The following is a 20,867-nucleotide window of genomic DNA, read 5'->3' as shown; positions in this document are numbered from 1 at the left end:
TAAGTAATGCGCATAAAATGATGTTTCATTTTACAATCTCGAGTTAAAGATCTATAAGGGTCCATTTGGTTACCAACTCTCCATTAGCTGGGGACCACCTGGAACCCCCTCAAGGACCATTGCTGGTCCCCAAACCAATGGTTGAGAACCACTGGCATAGACAATAACGAACAGAATAGCTTCATTTTGAGTACAAATATTTAATAATCAACATTTTTTACAGACGTGTTAATTAAAAAAACATAATCCAATTAAGGACATTGTGGTGCTTGTGCAACAGCGTGGAGGAGGGGGGAAAAGTGGTGAAATAGCGTTTAAATAGTTCAGTGTCATTTGATGTTATTCACTTGCTGTCAAAATAGATCACCTGGTGCCATGGCATTGGTCCGAAGGTTCATTAGTCCGAATTTGTTAAGAATACTATGCCTAACTCTAACCCTAACCTTAACCTCAGTAACCCTAACTAAATTCAGACTAATGAACCTTTGGACTTATGAACCTTCGGACTTATGGGCAGTCCCCGATCACCCATGGTCTTGTCTGTTTTCTCATTCTACACAACTATAAGGACCCCTAGTTTCATGCATTAGGCCACAGACCCCCGGCCCATTTAGTGCTAATTCTATCTCTGAGGACCCCAATCTACACTGTAAACTAGAACCAAATGGACCATTTGGTTCTATTTGTACAGTCCCAGAGTTACAGACCTGCAATGGTCCATTTGGTTTGTAGGCCTACTATATTTAGCATGGTGAGTCGAGAGAGAGATAGATACAGGTCTGGGGTTAGGGTTCTAACCCTAACCCTCAATGCGGGGACCCCCATGGGTCCTTGAGGGGGTTCCAGAGGTCCCCATTCAAGGACCCATGGGGGTCCCCGCGTTGAGAACCACTGAAATATCCCTAGCCATTGGTAACACTAAAGGCCCATTCCCACTGGGCCAGATAACTGATAAAAAAATCTCTTTCTCCAGATATTTTTCCATTCAATGTGGATGGTAGATAGTGATACAGATAAAAAAAATATCTGCCACAGATAAAAGTATCTGTGGCAAATATCTGTGGTAGATATTTTTTTTTATCTGTATCTACCATCCACTTTGAATGGAAAAATATCTGGAGAAAGAGATTTTTTTTTATCTGTTATCTGGCCCATTGGGAATGGGCCTTTACACATTGGTGTTTGTATACTTATCCCCATATTCTAACTTTCTGTTTTTTTTGTTTGTTTTTTTCCCCAAAAGATGTATGCCCTATTTGATCACTCAAAAGCATCAAAAGTAAGAGATCTGCCACTTTTGCTATTTTTAATTTGAATCCTGAAAAATCCCACCCAACAGAGACAATATTATTAATATACATACATAATCTTAATGTACAATGTAATATGGCTACAGAAATACCAAGTACTTGATGACATTACTTGAAAGTGCTCATTTAAGTATAATAGTATGTTTACTGATGGAGACTTTGTCGTTTGTTACACCCATTTAGCGGAAAGATGCTTTAGTTTAGAGGAAAACCACTATCGCTGCTGGTGTGAATTCCTTGAAAATCAGTCTACCTACTGTATTAACAAAAAAACAAAAACAAACAGCTTTACCAATATTATGCAACACAATACAAAGGGTTTTATCAGTCTACATTCCGTGGAATATGTGGCTCAGTGGCATGCGGACACTGTGATGGAAATCATGGTGCACTTCTGTCATTGCAGCAATGACCCTACGGGGGTTTGCTGTTATTTTTGGTCAGCAAAGGAGAGGTGTGAGAATGCTCACTTCCTTTGAGACTGCCGTTTGGCACTGTTCCAGACCAGGCCACACCACACACCAACACGGGAGGGAAAAGAATGCCGAACACTTTGTTCTGACCTCTCAGTCAATAAGGTCTGGAACACTCTTTCTGATGTCGAGTTTTATCAGGACCGTGTTACGTTATGCTCTCTCTCAGTCTCAGTCTGTTGGCAGTCATATTTCTGTGCAGGGAACATTCGGCTTCCCCAGGAAAGGGTGATGCGTTGTCTTAAATGCTGTACAACAGGGGTTTTCAAAGTGGGTGACGGGGCACCTTGGGTTGCCGCGATGGCAGTCCAGGGGTGCTGCGAGATAATTTGATAACATTTGGAATTTATTTGGACACTTACATTTTTTTTAGTATCATTTTAAACTTGAAGTACAAAGTTATTTTCAGTCAGTTCTAAACAAAATGGCTATTATCTCAACGTTTTCCTCGCAACATAATCACTAAAATATCGTCATTGTCGGGCAGAAACCTTGTATCTCCAAGTTTCAGATGTGTACGTCTTTTGGTAAAGCAAAGCCCTGCTTCATCATACAAGACTGTCGCACAAAACTAGTGAAAACAGCCGATCTACAAGCACATTTGTGTGCTTGTAGATCGGCTGTTTTCACTAGTTTAGTACATTTTATAGATGATAAATACAAAACGAACGGTTTTGGACATACAAGGTGCTGGGAGTGAAAATTATAATGTAGGGGTGCCTCGGATTAAAGAAATATTTGTGGGGTGCCCTGAGACAAAAAGGTTTGGGAACCCCTGCTGTACAACACTCTATTCTTCAGTGTTGTACAATGCCTGGGCACAACAACCTTTTTTTGGAGCTGTGTGGAACACAAGCTCCCTATACGTGGCCGTGTGTGTAGGTATGTGGGTGGGTATGTGGGTATGTGGGTGGGTCTGTGGGTCTGTATGTAGCCTGTATGTAGTAACCCTGGGTGACCAGAGAGGTGCTGTTGAGTCTAGCCTGCCCTGAGCATCAACTGCAATACACACACACACACACACACACACACACACACACACACACACACACACACACACACACACACAGCTCCACTTCGAACAGAGGTTCGATTTTTTTTTTTTCTTACAGCAAATGCCCTTAATGCTGTGGGGGATACAACAGTATTGAACCCATATCTATGATAAGTGCAAACTTATATATCCACCAAATTGGTAATAAAAGCCTGGGTTTCCGAGGCTACCAAATTGGTAACCGGAACAGAGGGCCCCTGAGAACTCTGGGCACTTTTTAAAAAACATATTTCATCTACATTTATTTTCCAAATATTCTATATAACTATTGTTTTTATGACATTTAGGCCCCAATATCTTTCTGCAAACTTGTTACAAAACCTGTGATAGCCAGTCATTTTGTGGATAAACAAGAAGTTTGAAAGGTAAATTAAGTCTGATAATGAATGAATGATGTAACGTGCATGTTAAAATCATGTGTACTTACAACCAGTTTCCAAAACATACATGTATTCTTTTTTTCTTTTCTTTTTACATTTTTGGGGGGAAATGCCAATTTAACATTGAGGTGTCCAGACTGTCCACAAGGTTTAGGTGCCCACTGGACCTGTATACTTGCGTATCCCACCAATCGCTAGGTACACTAAATCACACTCTGGCTTGAGTGTAAAAATAACAGACAATACCTGAGCACTTATGGTTCAACATAGGATCAGTAGAAAAGACCCTCTGGGTTCTGTGTGCGTGCGTGCGTGCGCGCGCGTGCGTGCGTGTGTGTTTGTGTGTGTGTGTGTGTGTGTGTGTGTGTGTGTGCGTGCGGGGCGTGTGTATTGTGTATGCACTCATGCTCGCTCAGACATGGCTCAGCGCGGCAGAGCTTCTGTCGGCAGAGCTTCTGTCCTTGAACAAGGTCTCACGTCAGGAGTTCTGGCAAAGCGCTCTTCTCTCCATCGTCCAGACCAAAGCTGACATGGAAATACCACACCGTTAGCCCACCAAGACACACAGAGGTGTCGGACATATTCATAAATCGACATCCTCTGACTGGCGTCCGTGGTGCTCCTCAGGGGTGTCGCACCAAATTCTGGGCTCTGGGTGCAAGGATTCACTGCGGGCCCCCCATGAATGTTCTTCATAGGGGGGGTTTAACCCATTTAGACTGGGAACGCATCATTACACATTATTTTGTGCTTTAGCTATTGAAAAATAGCAGATATACAAGCTCAAAGCGCGGCACCAAGTGCCGTGCTGCGAGCTTGTAGATCAGCTATTTTTTTAAATCGTGAAAATTTGTGCAAGTCTTTGAATATTTCAAATCCTTCTAAGGTTCTTTGAAAAACCTATGTTTCTATGTCAGTGGTGCTCAAACCTTTTCATGTGAAGGACCCCCAAAATGATATGTATTTGGCCACGGACCCCCATCTCAAAATATTTAGTTCCAGGGACCCCCCAGAAGCAAAATTTTAGTTACAAATGTTTGCTAAAAAATACATACTGTATATTCAAAGATTTGCACACGTTTACACGACTTTTCAAAAATGGCAGATCTGCAAGCTCTGTGAGCTTGTATATCTGCTATTTTTCAATAGCTAAAGTATAAAATAATGAAGGCCCCTCCACCTTGGGCCCTAGTAACCAAGTCCCACTTTTCTCCCCCTGGTGCTCCTAACACAGCGAGAAGCGCCGGGAGTTGATGTTCATCTTGGTGAGGCCCAGGTGTTTGAGAGGCGTGGACAGCGCGAAGGCGGCCTTCATGGGGATGTCGCAGAGCAGGTCGGACTCCTCACCGCACTCCTCCAGCTCGTAGGTGGCGTCGTCCAACATCTCCTTGTGGCGGTGGCACACCTGCTCCACCTTGATCCGGTGGATCTCGGTGCGCAGGCGGATCAGCTGGCGCGCCAGACGGTTGTCCTGCATCTGCATCTCCCTCTGGGGACAGAATCAGACAAGGTAAATGAATGATAAATACTCGTGTCCAGGCACGTGCACATATAGACATCAAAGGGGGCTTGAGCCCCTGCCCTTTTATCCGTCTGTAAACAGTGCCCTCTCCAGACCATGAATGCAGTTTTTATTATGGTGAAACAAATGCCAATGCCTCCTTTCCATGCCACACCTTATGAAGGCAGTATTCGAGAGAATTGCCTTGTCCAAACTCTCCTGAACTTGAATGCAGCATCTTATGTTGAAAGAATTGCCCTCTCTGTGTAGAAATCCATGCCGTTACGGCCACATCTCCAGTATTGACTTGATTATACTTAGTTCAGTGTGCTATCAAGTACTGAAAATAGCCAACCTCAAAGCGCGACGTGTTGTGAGCTTGGAGGTCTGCTCTATCATTCTCTGCACGTCTCTGCTTGTGTCACTGTCACCTTTAGTGTAGTATCTCGAGAACAGACTTTTGTGTGGTTGGGCTACGGGCCAAGTATATACCTGAAAATCACTCTCTGTAATTAACTGACCATATTAAGAGCAGTGCTTTAACTCGTCCTAACTATTATGAGTGGTGATTTAATTCATCTCAACAACTAGGAGAGGTGACTGGCCTAGTGGTCCAGGCGCATAGGCCTACCACATACTGTAGGCGTTGATGCCCGACAGCGCGTCGCTGGTTTCGATTCCCGATCACGACGTCCTTGCTGCATGTCACTACCCATCTCTCTCTCCCCCTTTTCTGTCTACCTACTGTACTATCAATAAAGGCAAAAAAAAGCCCCAAAAATATCTTTAAAAAAATAGTGACTCATCCCAACTATTGCCCCCAAATATTCACTCCCCCTGGGGGTCCACGGACCCAACTTAAAGAACCGCTGCATAACTGTTAATTGTACATGTCATTTATTTTAATATTACTTATTATTTTATTTTATGAAAGACAATACAACAACAAGACGTAACAAGACCATACAAAAAGTACAAAAAGTTACAAAAAGCTAGGAGTAATTACTTGAAAAGTACTTGGAATAGTCATACAAAAGTTATACAATATATGAATATAAAGCTTAAACTTTGTACATGTAATTTTGATGCTGTTGCATGGGGTGACGTAGCCTCTATTCTTATCTTGTCTTTGTCTTGTCTTTATTTTTTATTTTTTTGTCATGTTGAAATGGCTGACGTTTCTATTGCAGTAGGTCAGACATGCACATTAAGAACAGTGTATACTTATTCAATGGGTGTCATTGTGTGTTTAGGATGTGGGTAGTAATGAGGTAAGTCATGCATACTCTGTCAACCAGGCATTCATGCACAGGCTAGCAGTGTGCATAACTGCACATCGGTGAGTGACTGGCTGACTCACCAGCATCTGCAGGCATCTCAGGATACATAGTAAACATAGTAGGTACTCCTCTAGTCTTCTAGTCAACACCAGAGCATGTGCACAGTAAGTGTCTGTGTTCATTTGACTCTGACAGTGCACAAATGGAACAAAATGTTCCACCTTTACACTCTCAAAATTAGAAATTGATACAGTTGCGCATAAGATTTGACTGAGAGCAATGGGAATTATGAATCACGTATGTTCCGAAAAATGTATCAAAAAGTATTAGGCTGCAGACACCCATTTGAAAATATGTTGTACCATGGAGGCCCTTAAGAGACTGTTGCAATATTTTAATGAAATAGATAGATAGATAGTGTTAGGATGAATTATTATACATAATTCTATGTTTGTGTTTGAGTCTCATATGACCATATAAGATATATATATGAACTGAACGTACAGTATGAGACCACATTTTGGTCGGATACTGTAGGGTCAGGCTAAAGATTGCAGGTCATAATAACTTTAGACTATGAAATCATGATATACTGTATAAGTCACGAGTGGTGGAAAATAACCAGCACTACGTGGCACTTTCTTCCTGTTATTTCCTTGTTATGATATAGGAACAAATCAATGAGTTCCTACTACTTCCTTGTTTTGATTTGGGAACAAATGAATGAGTTCCACGCTTCTTACTGTCATAAACTGTATGTCTTTATATACATGTTAAACTTCCATTTTGGAAAAGAGAGAATCCTCTGTCCTGCCGTTAGGGTGGGGAGAGATTTATCAAGCATACCACTAGGATGATATGCGCACTGTTTTGTCTTCTTTGTCTGCTCTCTCAAGAATACAGCAATCTAAAGAAATATAGTCCTTTGGCTCTTTGTCTTATTTTCTCTATGGATTTAGAGATCCATAATTTATTTATTAAGTGGTCCTTCTCGAGTGGAAAAGCTGCGGTGCGTTTGACCAGCCAGCGGGGATTTGAGACCGGTACTGTACGGTCCCTCTCTCACCAGGGCTGGTCAAAGCGCTCCGACACGCTTTAAAATTACCAGCCAGATTTTATCTCTACATTGCTGTATTTTCAGACAAAGGAATCTTATTTGACAACAGTGTTATGAGTTTTCGATTAATGTGGAACCGCGTGGACCCCCAGGAGCAGCGGACCGTGTTGGACCGTCTTCCTTGAGGTTGGATACTCCCCCGGTCCTGGGCTGCATCTGGGATTTCCACGCTCGGCAAATTCCTAAGTGATTAAGATAAGTACATATTTACTAAGTCCCCGTAACGTGTCGTGTCTGTTGAATTTTGAATTAACGATGTTAATGTTAGGATAATTGATATGATTTGTGAATGATGTTCTCCCTCCGTCTGGAGGAGTCCTAAGCTCCTAATAATGTTTTGGTTTGACACGCGTCGTAAATTAAACCCTTATCTATAGATACAGATGGTCGTAAAATTCTTTGTTTCATCTTACAACGTTTCAAGGTGGTGATCAACACCTTAAATCTATTTTTATCTATTTCTCTCCGGTTTTGGTCTCCCTCTCTCGTCGTGATGAGGAGACAGTACTGATTTTCAGACTTTAACTTTTTTCGGTACAGTTGTTTTTGTTTGTCTGGACCCTATGAAGGGTCATTATTTGTTTGTCCTCCGCAAGTGTCTGTTAGATCAAGCGGAATGTCCTCCGCAAGTTCAGTGTCTGTTAGATCAAGTTGCGGAATGTTTTGGAACAGCGACTCAGGCAGTCGGCTGTTTATGTTATTTGTAACTGTATCGATTAATCTGTGTTTATTTGGGTCTCTCAGTTTCATGGCTTTGCGCCAAGCCATTTGGAAATTGAGAAACAACATTTTATCTTTAAGACTATGTTACTGACCAGTTCTGTTTTCTGTAATATTAAATATTTTTAAGACGTTTTAAAATGTCTCTGAGAAATTAAAGTTAAGATTTAAGACTAAGAATAACTAACTAAAATTATTGATGCCTAAATTCATTTAAACTGTTGTAACGTTAAGATTTAAAACCTCCAGAGGCTTCTGGGTGTGTATTATAGTATAATTTCATTTATATGATGAATGAGTTCTCTGTGAGAATGAGTTTGCCGTAGGCTACTGTATGTGTGAGGGTGTGCACAGGTTTTGGGGAAGTGCGTGTGAGTGGTGTTCTGAGAGAGTGTGCGGGCGTGCATGCCGCCCCCCCCTCCCTCATCTTGTCAACCCCCCCCCCCCCCCAACTCTGTGTCTCTGACCCAGTATGTGAGTGTGTGTGCACTTCTGAGTGCAGCGTATGTGTGCCTGTCTGAGAAACCACCTGGAGCCTTCAAGGTCAGATGGTCTGTGTGTGAGAGAATTGTTTTGGGAACATGTCTTGTTTAGACTTTCCTTTCTCCTATTTTTCGTAAACGTTCTGATTGTTTACTGTCTATGGTATTTTGTTTAATTGTTCTGTTCTCTTACTGTTAAAAACTCCATTACCCATAAATCTCTTGGTTGGGAACGTCATGTCCCTGTTTACCATAACAACCAAATTAGACCCCATCGCTGGGAAGGACACAAGGTCCCTTTCTCGCACCTAGGGCGTATTACTTATCACAGACAGTTTCAAACTGTCCCTATCTCCCCTGTACCCACTGTACTGTACTGTAGTGCATGAATTAAAGATTTAAACAATTTAAATTATTTGATTTAACTTTTATGTCACAACTATAAGTTGTAACAGGAAGGGGAGTGTTTAATATATTTTAATTGTTTAATATATTTTAATTTTGTTTTGATTTTAATTTATTTAATTTGGTTTTTCATTGATTTAAGATTTATTTGAAACTTAATTTGAAATATTTCTGTTTACATGGGCTTGAGACTGGACGGAGAGAGGAATGCAGAGTGTGGGGAAGGAGAATCGGGTCATCATCGAAAACCACCTGACTGATGGGGTGCAGACGAACCACGACCTGAGGCCCGGCCAGACCAGTGCACGAGCCAATCCACCGCAGCGGCACCAGTAAAATGGTGCCTGGTCGGTGAGTTTCTGTTGCACTGTTGAAATACAGCCATGTAGTACAAACGCTACCTGAAGTTCTGAACTAAATTGTTTTGGAAACAGTAAACTGGCCAGGTTTCGTCCCCCGTAGGAAACACCTGAAAGAAGACGCAATCTAAGACCCAGAAGAACCCACAGCTTCTGCATGTCCTCACCGCCGTCTCTCCACTGCCCCACCACCGTCATCATCGTCCCCGTCATCATCACCATCATCGTCGTCATCGTCATCCGATCACTGGACTTATGGACTTTTTTTTAATTAATCTTTTATTACAGGTTTTCATTTTTCATTCTTTATTTTTATCGGTTTACTCAATTTTAATTCTGTCTTCATTTCATCTGTAAAAAACTATGAAATATTTTTATTTGGTGTCAAGTTTCTTTAACTTTAAGGATTTATTACAGTTCTCTTTTGAAAATTTGAATTTCTAAATATTATTAAAGTCTTCATATTATTATTATTATTACCCTGATAAAATGTTTAATATGGAGGTCATATGAACCTCATACAAAAATTAAAAGGATAGATTGTTAGGATGAATTATTATACATAATTCTATGTTTGTGTTTGAGTCTCATATGACCATATAAGATATATATATGAACTGAACGTACAGTATGAGACCACATTTTGGTCGGATACTGTAGGGTCAGGCTAAAGATTGCAGGTCATAATAACTTTAGATTATGAAATCATGATATACTGTATAAGTCACGAGTGGTGGAAAATAACCAGCACTACGTGGCACTTTCTTCCTGTTATTTCCTTGTTATGATATAGGAACAAATCAATGAGTTCCTACTACTTCCTTGTTTTGATTTGGGAACAAATGAATGAGTTCCACGCTTCTTACTGTCATAAACTGTATGTCTTTATATACATGTTAAACTTCCATTTTGGAAAAGAGAGAATTCTCGACCTGACCGCTATGGTTGGGGAGAGAGATTAGAACGCTACCACCAGGATGGCAGCCCACTGCTCTGTCTACCTTGTCTGTCTCTCTTAAATACAGCAATATAAGAAATATAGTCCTTTGGCTCTTTGTCTTATTTTCTCTATGGATTTAGAGATCCATAATTTATTATTAGATAGATAGATAGATAGATAGATACCTTTATTATCCCAAGGTGGAGAAAGTGAAACCTATGATCTGCGATAAAAGAAGGCTAGCGAATGCACAACACATATAAACAGAGCTGCTGCCTTTCCTTTAAACTAATTTTATATATGAGGCTTTTTTGTATACTATTTTAATTGCTTTGAGAAAAAAGGAAATTCTGCTATTATTACTGCAAAAGATTGCTGCTATTTGTTTCAAAAAGCTTTATACCCTGTGTTTACACCCATTGTGTAAACAGAGCTATGTCACATTGTGTCATGATATTATAATGACACAATGTGACATAGCTCTGTTTACACAATGCTGTACTCCATCGGTGTTCCCCATGCATTTTCAACTGTTTTTTATTATATTTTGACACTTGCTTTGACAATGTAAAGTGTTTTCTCATGCCAATAACCCTCCTTTGAAATTGATTGAATTTAATGATTATTGCTCAGATAGTTCTCACAGGGATAATAACTCTGTTAAACTGTTCCTCATTTTGCTGGACCCCCTAACATCACTTTTAGAACCACTGGTGTAGATCAAAAGGTCTATACATTGTATTAAAGTTAAAATAATTCCACCTCTCCCTGATTGTAGCCCGGTTACTCACTCACCAGTTCTTTTCTAAGAAAATCCAGGGCGTCATCAATGGTGTCAAAGCCACAAATGTTGCGTACGACCAATTCTGAGTTCTCGTTTCTTAAAATCACCGGCACGTTGACAGCATCTTTCGCATCCCCAGATCCCGCAGCGGCGTCCCCCTCCGGACAACACTCGACTCCCTTCCACGGTTTGCTCTGGAGACGCTCCTGCCACTCCGCATAGGACGGCCTGCGCGTCTGCAACTTGAGCTTCTCCGTGAGCGCCTTGACGCTGTCCAGATCTTCCGATTCTCCCTCGGAGGTGCTGTCATCTCCTCCGAACTCTTTAAAATCCATCGCGGATAAGTTTTTTTTAATAGTCAAAAGCAAGAAGAACGATCGCTGGTTGCAGCTGCTGCACGCAAACTGTCTTTGTGCGTTCAGTGCGCGTTCTGGACTGGATGGATGAGCGCAGCGGATCCTTAACTTTTATTTATAGGGAGATAAGGAGCAGACTGAGCAGTGACCGCCCATATCTCCAGCTGAGTCAAGGCTGATTTATGCTCCGTGGTATGACGGTGTCTTCTGGAGGGGGCTGAATCTGATTTAAATTACTTTAATGTGCTGCTGCTGGGTAGCTTATTAGCTAAGAATACGTCAATATTTATAATTTATTGCGTGTTTCTATTAGTAGGCCTAATCTAAACTAAATCTGCAATGCAGCCAAGGTGTCAAATTTGTATTGTAGGCTAATAATCTATGTGCAATATTTGCTCTGACAGTCCCTCCTGACTCATGAGAGCTGCAAGCTATAAGGAAAGAAAGAGGAAAGACTAATATAAAGTTTGGTTATATATAACAATATGGGAATAGCCTAAGTAAAGTGAAAGAACGCACAATTGTTGTCTGAGACTGCAAGAGTAGCCTAAATGTTGCCGTACTTTCCATCACTGACTTCGGCAATTGTTTTGAACATTTCCAATAAAGTCACCTTTCTGCTGAATTAACGTAACAGCAGCTGTAACAATTAACTGTAACAGTTTGGCTTGTTCCTGTTAAATAACACAAGTCGTTATATTTGAGTGAAGTACCCATGGGTTCAAAGCGAATTGTGGTCTTAGTTAGTCGATGATTTTACTGTTGCAAATGCTAATAGTCTCATTGTGATCATCACCATCATCCAGTGACTTGTAAATAGACTAAGCCCCCATGCTCCCCCCCCCCTTTTTCTTTGTATTCTGCCTTTTGTATTTGATGTTATGCTTTTGAAACTGATATTATCCTAGATAAAGTACTATGTTCTATCCGTCTGTCTTTCAATGTTATATGAGATACTTAAAGTGTGGTTCCTGTGGAAATAAGCCTCGGCTTTCTAGGATCTCCTTTTAGTTGACCTTGTACCAGTGATTTGTACTGTCATGAAACTGTACTTTTTTTTCTATTGCAAACTTCTAATAAATTCTTCAATCAATCAAAAAAAAAAAACAGTAAACAACAAACTATCAAAATGTACGCGGACCTATTCCCCAATGTTGAGGAAATGCTGCCATCTAGTGGTCCAAGGTCATACAGCAGGCCAGGCACGCTGCAACAAGTGAAACAACTGAATCCAAGCGCTGCAGCGTGCAGAACTGGGCGGGGACGGCTGTGTGTGTGTGTGTGTGTGTGTGTGTGTGTGTGTGTGTGTGTGTGTGTGTGTGTGTGTGTGTGTGTGTGTGTGTGTGTGTGTGTGTGTGTGTGTGTGTGTGTGTGTGTGTGTGTGTGTGTGTGTGCGCGCGCGCGCGCGTCACATCAAGTGATATAGTCTGGTGTCTAGTGCCCTCTAGTGGTGTTTGAGGGTCATTGCATGGTATTGGGTTGTCTATCAAAAATCTCCTAAAAAGAAAACCATCTAGATAACATAGTAGATGTAATTTCCTGTGTTCTGGTGAATTTTGGGAGTTTGATCCCAAATCCAGGAGAAATCCAGTAGATTTGCCAATCCAGGAGACTCCTGGGAAATCCAGGAGCATTGACCACCCTAGGGCCCTGTGAATGTATTTTTTCACCTCATTGGTGTGTGTGTGTGTGTGTGTGTGTGTGTGTGTGTGTGTGTGTGTGTGTGTGTGTGTGTGTGTGTGTGTGTGTGTGTGTGTGTGTGTGTGTGTGTGTGTGTGTGTGTGTGTGTGTGTGTGTGTGTGTGAGAGAGATTGAGTAGTGATTGGGTAGTGATTGAGTGAGTTAGTACCAGCTGGTGTGAGTGGTGCAATTGGCTAACTGCTAGGTGGAATTAGCTGTTGATTGGCTCCTGTGGACTATAAAGATGGCTTCCTCCAGTCTGCAGATGTCTTCCTTCTAACCAGCCTCAACACAATATCAGTGTTTGCCAGTGATTTTAGATTTCTTAGTGTTTTTAGAGTTTCAAGTTCTAGCATGGGTTAGTCTCCAGGTAGGGATGGGTGGCATTTTATGTTTTCCAATTTGAGTTTAGCTGAATTCAGTTAAACATGAAAAAGAGATACCATATACTTTGTCGTAAAATTTTAAATCATGCATGTAACAGGGAGACCTGTCCCCATTCAGGGTTCTGTCTGTGGCCATGCCCCAATTACTCGGGTGTCGTCACTGATTACCTCTTTAAGGCCTGGTGTCCATTCATGCTTTTCTGCTTCAGCAGATCTTTGTGTGCACATGGCTTGTTTGAGCCAGGTAGGTAGGAAACTGCTTGTTTTTTTTTTGCTTTATCACTTTGTGAGTTTGGGCACTACATTTATTCTAGATGAGACTTCAGCCCCCCTATATGCATCAGTGTTGATGACCAAATGTCAAAACGCTGTTTGTTGGCCAAATGTTAATAGCACCATTGCTGCTTCAAAAATATGTAGAGATTGTTTTGTTTGATTAACCCAACTGCCACTTATTTGTAATTGATATTTCTTTTGTTAACCAGATCGGGTTGGAGGTGACTGCGGTCGTGCTGCTTGTGAGGACTCTCTTGGGCCCCTTCTATCCACTGCATGCTGTCTGTTTGTAGCATGCACCTAACCCAGCTTGTTTTGCAGTGTAGCCTATCATATCATTTCCATCACTAGCAATCTAGGGTTGCAATACGTCCCATAGGCAGCCAATGGATCAAAACCTTTTTTATTTATTTATTATTTATATCTATGGAAAGCTTGCCTTATCCTCTTACTATCTGCAAAGTGTTTGTTTCATTAAAAATTCACCGTAGAATTGATAGGATTTATTTTCTGTCAAGAAATTCAGTTCAGGTGATTCTAAGTGCTGGAGTTTGGAAGCGCTTGTGCGAAGTCACTCAGCGGTCCTGTGTACCAGCTGGTTCTAAATGTCACATAGCCTAATGCAGGAGACAGTGGGACATGGTATTATAGAAGACGAGCGCTTCCGAAGTTCAAGACTTCTCAGATTTATTGACAGATAAAACAATTCTACAGTGGATTTTTATGAAACAAACACTTGCAGATAGTAAGAGGATAAGGCAAGCTTTCCATAGAGCTGCAATATTGGTGAGTTTGATATTTAATACAATCAGAAAGCAAAAAAACAAACAAAAAAAAACAAAAACGTTTTGATCCATTGGCTGCCTATGGGAGGTATTGCAACCCTAGATTAATCAGATTATGACAAAAATCTAGTGTTGCAATTTACCCTTTACAATATATTCTGATTAACTGCTTTTAACAGTAATTTCCACCTGGTTGTGCCTTTGGACAAATATGTTTTAATACAGTGTCTGGTCTAAAATAAATGCACGTTTGTCATTTTGAGAAGCACGTCTCTGCTCCCTTTCTTATGAATGTGTTGCAATTCAGTTTGCCAAAAAGTACAGAGGTACAGTTGTACAATAATGCTAAAAGGAAAAATGCCCCCAGTTCATGAAGACCTATAAACATATACAAAGTATTGTACAACGTGGCTACCTTGGCACTTTCTTGGGTGAAATTCCCAAGGTGTCTTAGGTAAATTTACTGGACTGTTACTCTACCATATTTTGTTCTTAATAGCCTAATACATTTTTCACAGAATCACAGTACAGACATGTTTTTAATTCTTGATGTTTGATGCAATAAATACATGAAATGAAAGCGGTTGGATTGAATTTATGTAACTAATTTGTTATCTGAGTCACTATAATGGCTCAAAACAGAATGCAGTTCACAAGTATGGCACTCATCCTATAGCCTAATTGATCATTTGACTTATGCTGCATGCCATGGGTGTAAAGTGGTGTTTTCTCAAATCTAATAGCGAATCAAAGCAGAGGAGCTGTGGTCATAATTCAGCACTATTTAATTGAGGAACTAGTTAAACTTTAAAGTTTCTAAATGTTTTTTAATGGTGTGATGACACTTGTTTTATGCCTATTGTAGCACTTGAGATTCTCATGAATGTAAAGTGCTTTATAAATATAAATGAGATTCTCGTGAATGTAAACTGCTTTATAAATATAAATATAATTGTTAAAGCCCTTTTTTAATGTCTAAAGGTGATAGGCAAAAAAAGACTTCTGGCTGAAACGGCTATAGTTTTGTTCATGTGAAACTAAGAAATTCATATTACTTGGGATAAAATTAAAAATCTGTTTGCTTTCAAGTGTAAATGCAGGTGCAGACTCAGTAAAAGTAAAAATGTTCTAATAGATGGTTTTAAACAATAACCTAGATCTCTGTCAAAATGAACCCTGGCCTGATCATCAGAGGGTGATCTAGTAGATTCAGTCATTCTGTCAGGGGTAGAGGTGTTTGCAGTGGATTTTCATCTTTTGACCTGTCGCCTCTCCTTTTAACTTTAAATATAACCTCCGAATTCCTATTAGTGTGAAAGGCCTGGTGGTGAATGAGTAAAGCAGTTGCCTCACAACCCGAAGGTTGAGGGTTTGAATCTTGGTGCTGGTAAATCTTCATTTTCTGTGTTTTTAGCTCCCTCCTCATGCCCTCTTTTAGCCCCGGTGGAAGAGGGAGGAGTTTGGAAGTGACACACCTTCAGGGGGAGGAGCTTCAGAAATATATATTGAAAGCACATTTTTTTTTCAATATTTTCTTTATATTGATGTTTTTTTCCGTATGTTAGTGATTTTCCCATTATCAGTTTTTTTTTTTTTTTCTTTTTTCGAGATCTTTGAGTTGCACTGAAATGCACTTTCATTTTGATTTATTAGCTACCATATTGCAGTTGTTTTGAGGTTTGAGTATTGTCAGTTTTGTTTGGGGTTTGAACCTGTGACCTTTGGTTTATGAATCTTGGATTTAACCTTTGAGCCACGCTGGCATGGAAAGTATTTCGGCGGATGTTATACTTATACCCAACTTTTAGAATTTAGATGGACAGCGAAAACAAGTTGTTTAGTGGTTTGAGTTTTTTTAGTTTAGTTTGGGGTTTGATCCTGCAACCTTTGGTATATGAATCTTGGATTTAACCATTGAGCCACACTGGCATGGATAGTATTTTGGCGAATGTTATACTTGTACCCAACTTTTAGAATTTAGATGGACAATGAAAACATCCTGCAGGACCGTATTGAGGTTGGACTATAGTCAGTTTTGTTTGGGGTTTGAACCTTGGACCTTTGGTTTATGAATCTTGGATTTAACCATTGAGCCACACTGGCATAGATAGTATTTCGGCGGATGTTATACTTGTACCCAACTTTTAGAATTTAGATGGACAGCGAAAACATCCTGCAGGGGATTCGAACCCTTGACCTTCCATTCTTCAAACCTGAACTCATCTCTTGTGCCACAGGGACATGGTATTTAGCTCTAGAGAACATAATACTAAACCCACCATTTAGAATTTAGCCTGTATTTGTCTCTTAAGCCAAGCTGACACGTAAGATGAAACAGAGAACATAATACTTGATCTACTTTTGAGAATTTAGATGGACAGTGAAAATGTTCCTCACAAGCTTTGAACTCTGAACTTACAGTTTACTAACATTGCATTTAATTATTGCACCACCCTGGCATGGCAGGTGATATTGAGAAAAGAAAAGAGGAGCACTCGTCAAAGAGTAGTACAATATACTCGTCTCGGGTGCACAGTTCGGGCAAACAATGAACTGTCTTAGAACAAGGACACCAACACTCACTTTAGAACAAATTCTTCATGTTTACTGAAGGTTTCGTGAAATCTGATTTGGAAATCAATGAGATGTTTTGTCAATTATTTAAGACACAATACAATAAAAATAAAACTTGCATTTTTATTGGGTGTCGGCACGAAAAGAGATTGTAGATCTGCTATGTTTAAAAATTTTGAGGAACATTTACATATTAAGTAAAGCAATTATTTATTAATCATCTGTATTGTTTTTTTCCCCATTACCATAGTGTTTTTCCCCATTATCAGTTTGATATATTAGTTTTGTTATTGAGGGTTTTGAGTTTCATTGTAGTACACTTTCAGCTTGATATTTTAGTTATTTTGTAATATCAGACATTCTTCAGCGCATATGTTATTTTTCCCATCACCAGTTTGATAGATCAGTTTTTGGTTGAGGCGTTTGAGTTTCATTGTAGTGCACTTTCAGGTTGATTTATTAGCTATCTAAGTTGTTTTTGTGGTTTGAGATATTTCAGTTTTGGTTGAGGTTTGAACCTAGGACCTTTGATTTATGAACCTTGTGTTTAACCTTTGAGCCACACTGGCATAGATGGAATAAGGGCAAATGTAATACTTAACCCAACCTTTAAGAATTTAGATGGAAAATATCCAGAGGTAAATTTGAATCCTTCACCTTTGGTTATTAAACCTGTCATTTCATCTCTTGAGCCACAAAGACCTGGAAGTTAACTCTACTCAACCTACAATTTAGAATTTAGATGGACTGTGAAAATGTTCCTGCAAGCCAACAGTGTGCATTCCTGTGCCCAGAGCCCCTGTGACAGCACTAACAACCCCTCATCACACCTGAACACAAGTAAGGGCCTCCTGAATATCCTGAGAGGTTTAGGGTAGTATAACCTTCCAGGCTCACCTTCGCGCGAAGTGACGTGTGGTGAGCTGGTAGATAGGCTATTTTACACTAGTTTGGGTCCCGGGCAAATGTCTAAATTCCTCAGAGGCTAAAATGTTTGGGAACCACACCACAGAGGCCAAATTAAGTAGGCCTCCTGGGTAGCTCAGTCGGTAGAACTCTCGCCTTTGTACCGCAAGGTCATGGGTTCGATTCTGGGCACCCATGCGGCAAGTACTGGGAGCTGATAGTAGGTGTGGCGCTCCACCTCAGCAGTCGATCTCCCAGGGGTCTAGCGCATTGTAACGGGGACAGACTCCCGCATGTTACCGGCTGATACTGACAATAAGCCACTCCCGACCTACTTGTCCCCTGCTTTAAGGAGGATGTGAGGAGTTACACTAGGGGTTTGTCATGATTCTGAATCCATTGCAAGCATTTGTTTTGCACCAAAAACTTTCCTTGGGCTAAAAATGGCCTAACAAAACAATGGTTTAGTGGGCATGTTGTAGGACAATTTTTAGCCCAAGGAATGTTTTTTTTTGTGCAAAACAAATGCTTGCAATGGATTCAGAATCATGACAATTGTAAGAGTATTTCTCCAATGCAGAATACTTGAGTACAAAATGTGAGTACGTTTTCGCCCTGTGGAGCGGCCAGGGGCGTCACAAGGGAGGGAAAGTGGGACTGAGTTAGGGCCCAAGGTGGTGGAGGGGCCTTAATTATTTTATACTTTAGCTATTGAAAAATAGCAGATCTACAAGCTCGCAGTGCAGCACCGAGTGCCGCGCTACGAGGTTGTAGATCTGCCATTTTTGAAAAGTCATGACAATGTATGCAAATCTTTGAATATGTGTTTTTTAAGCGAACATATGTAACTCAAATTTACGGTAGCTTCTGAAGGGGTCCCTGGAAGTTTGGAACTAAATATTTTGAGATGGGAAACAGTTTTTTTTTTTTTAAACAACCTGCTGTGAGCTTGTATATCTGCTATTTTTCAATAGTTAAAGCACAAAATAATGTGTAATAATAATGTGTTCCCAGTCTAAATGGGTTAAACCTCCCCCTATGAAGAACATTCATGGGGGGGCCGTTGTGAATCCTTGTCCCCAGGGCCCAGAATTTGATGCGACACCCAGCCCCTACCTACCTGACAGAATACACAAATGTAACACAGGGTGCTTAAAGCTAAAGTAAGGACTTGCTTATTGCGACCGTAGGTCGCAGATTAGTATGTGAACGGTCACAGCTTGTCCGTATGTATCTCGGTCTGTCTGTCACGCCTGACACTATGGGTTTGTCGCTCTGACATCATGCTCTGAAGTCACTGTGATGTCAGGGGAACCACTCTTAACAGAATGGGTTTGCCGCTCTGACATCATGCTCTGGCTTCACTGTGATGTCACACTAACAGAATCCCTTTTATGCCCATATATGGAGATCTCTGATGTCATCAATCCCAGGCCCTAACTGGCCCAAGATCCTGCTTTACTCTGATTTACACCCTAGCTTCCCCGAAAACGTTATTAGGTCCGCATGTCCCCCTGAGGCGTCTTACTTTAGTAAACATGCCTGTGTGTGTGTGTGTGTGTGTGTGTGTGTGTGTGTGTGTGCGCGCGTGTGTGTGAGCTCTCATTCACTCATTTTTTTCTTTAAAACAGCTTTCATTCAATTCGATCTAGCTTTGCATGGGAATGTCAAAACCGGACAGGGTTTTCTTCCCTCATTTCACGGCATCCATAGGCATATTTCAGACCATCGATCTAAAAAAATAAAATACAAACTTTTTTCCCCTTTCTTTTCAAGGTCAACTCTGGCATTGTGGGCCTTGGGAGGTTAAAAAACCTGGCAGTGAGTTAAACTATACAACTTTTCTCTTAGCACACGATTCCCGACAAAAACTGTGGGAGCAGTAGCGTGCCAAACCTTTGGGTTACTCTAAGAATAAAGTCGCAATAGTACTATAGTGTTGCACTGTTGGGCAACCACACTAATAAAGTAAGGATGAGAACTAAACTGAGTTAAATAGTCTAGAGCAAGATTAGTTATTTAGACTAGAGGGCATAGGCCTATTTTATTTCAGTTCCGCAAGAGGGCAGCATTGGCTCATGTAAAATATTCTGTCTAGACCAGCACAGCATTTTATCAATGTCTGCATTCAGACATTCTAGGGCTATGCTATTTAGGGACGACCACTCGACCAGGCATTTAATGTTGAGTAGTTCCTTTCCTGCTACATTGTCATGATCATCAGGAGGATGCCAACCCTCCTGGATAATGCAGGAGTTTCCTGGATTCCAACCTCATCTCCAGGCAGACTCCTGGATTGTAATTTCTCCTGGATTTTGGTGTCAAGAGTCAGAGTGTAATCATATTTAAAATGCCCACGATGTAAAGATGAATTCTAAATAACACAAATGGTTGAACAGCTGTTAATTCTCACGACTGTCTACTGTCGTAGACCAAGTCAAAGTTTTCCCACCTCCAATCCAATCACACAATAAAATCCAGTTTAATTCAACAGATTTTAGAAACAGAACCAAATGGATCCTGCTGAGTCTGTGATTATTATGTCATCATGACACCTCAAACCCCACCAACACAGTGGTGCAACAAGGTTCCTCGTGTTCTGTGGTTTTAAACGAGCTATTTACTCCACTCCTTGTATCAGGTTTCATGCTGGTTAACAAACACACCATACATCATCCAGGATTCAGACACGCACTATAGTCGCACTAACTCTTTTCATGCAGCCAGTGGGTCGGCAGGTGCACTGAAAACTGCCTTTGTTCTGAGAGTAAACTCAGACGAAAGCCAAGCGCCTGCCAACAGAGGAGACTAGGATTCTTTTGAACATGTTTCTTCCTGAGTCACCCGATATAACCTGATAGGTGCCATTAAGGCTGCTTCTGGTCCTGTTCACCAACGTTCATTTTGACACCTTCTTGGCCTCCCGACATGAAATGCTAATGATTGATTGTGCTCGATTGATTTGCTGCACCGCTCCGATGAGTAATAAATTATACTAATCCCAAGATGTACGAGTGTGATACTTGAATGCCATGTCACAGTGGAAAGTATCAAATGACACCGTTTCGAAACACATGCTAGACTTTGTGGCTCCAAGAT

The 20,867-nt window shown here is 40.7% G+C and overlaps 1 protein-coding gene across 2 annotated transcripts in view; it reads right to left on the bottom strand.

The window, feature by feature from the left end:
• The window catches only part of fam167b (family with sequence similarity 167 member B), a gene marked incomplete at its 5' end in the record, with an annotated part of 214,550 nt that extends 203,410 nt beyond the window's left edge, over positions 1-11,140 (bottom strand). The window contains 2 exons of one of the 2 annotated variants that reach the window (XM_080751198.1): positions 4,424-4,706; positions 10,817-11,140. In XM_080751198.1, coding sequence (XP_080607324.1) covers positions 4,443-4,706; positions 10,817-11,140 — 588 coding nt within the window. In that variant the 3' untranslated portion in view covers positions 4,424-4,442. Of the gene's footprint in view, positions 1-3,926; positions 4,707-10,816 lie in introns of those variants that run through there. The other variant, XM_080751197.1, reaches the window with a different exon arrangement.
• Between the last annotated feature and the right edge of the window lie 9,727 nt (positions 11,141-20,867).

Source organism: Nannobrachium achirus (assembly GCF_963921795.1).
Source record: "Nannobrachium achirus genome assembly, chromosome: 20".
NCBI classification, from domain to species: domain Eukaryota; kingdom Metazoa; phylum Chordata; class Actinopteri; order Myctophiformes; family Myctophidae; genus Nannobrachium; species Nannobrachium achirus.
This window is presented reverse-complemented; position numbering and strand designations above follow the sequence as displayed.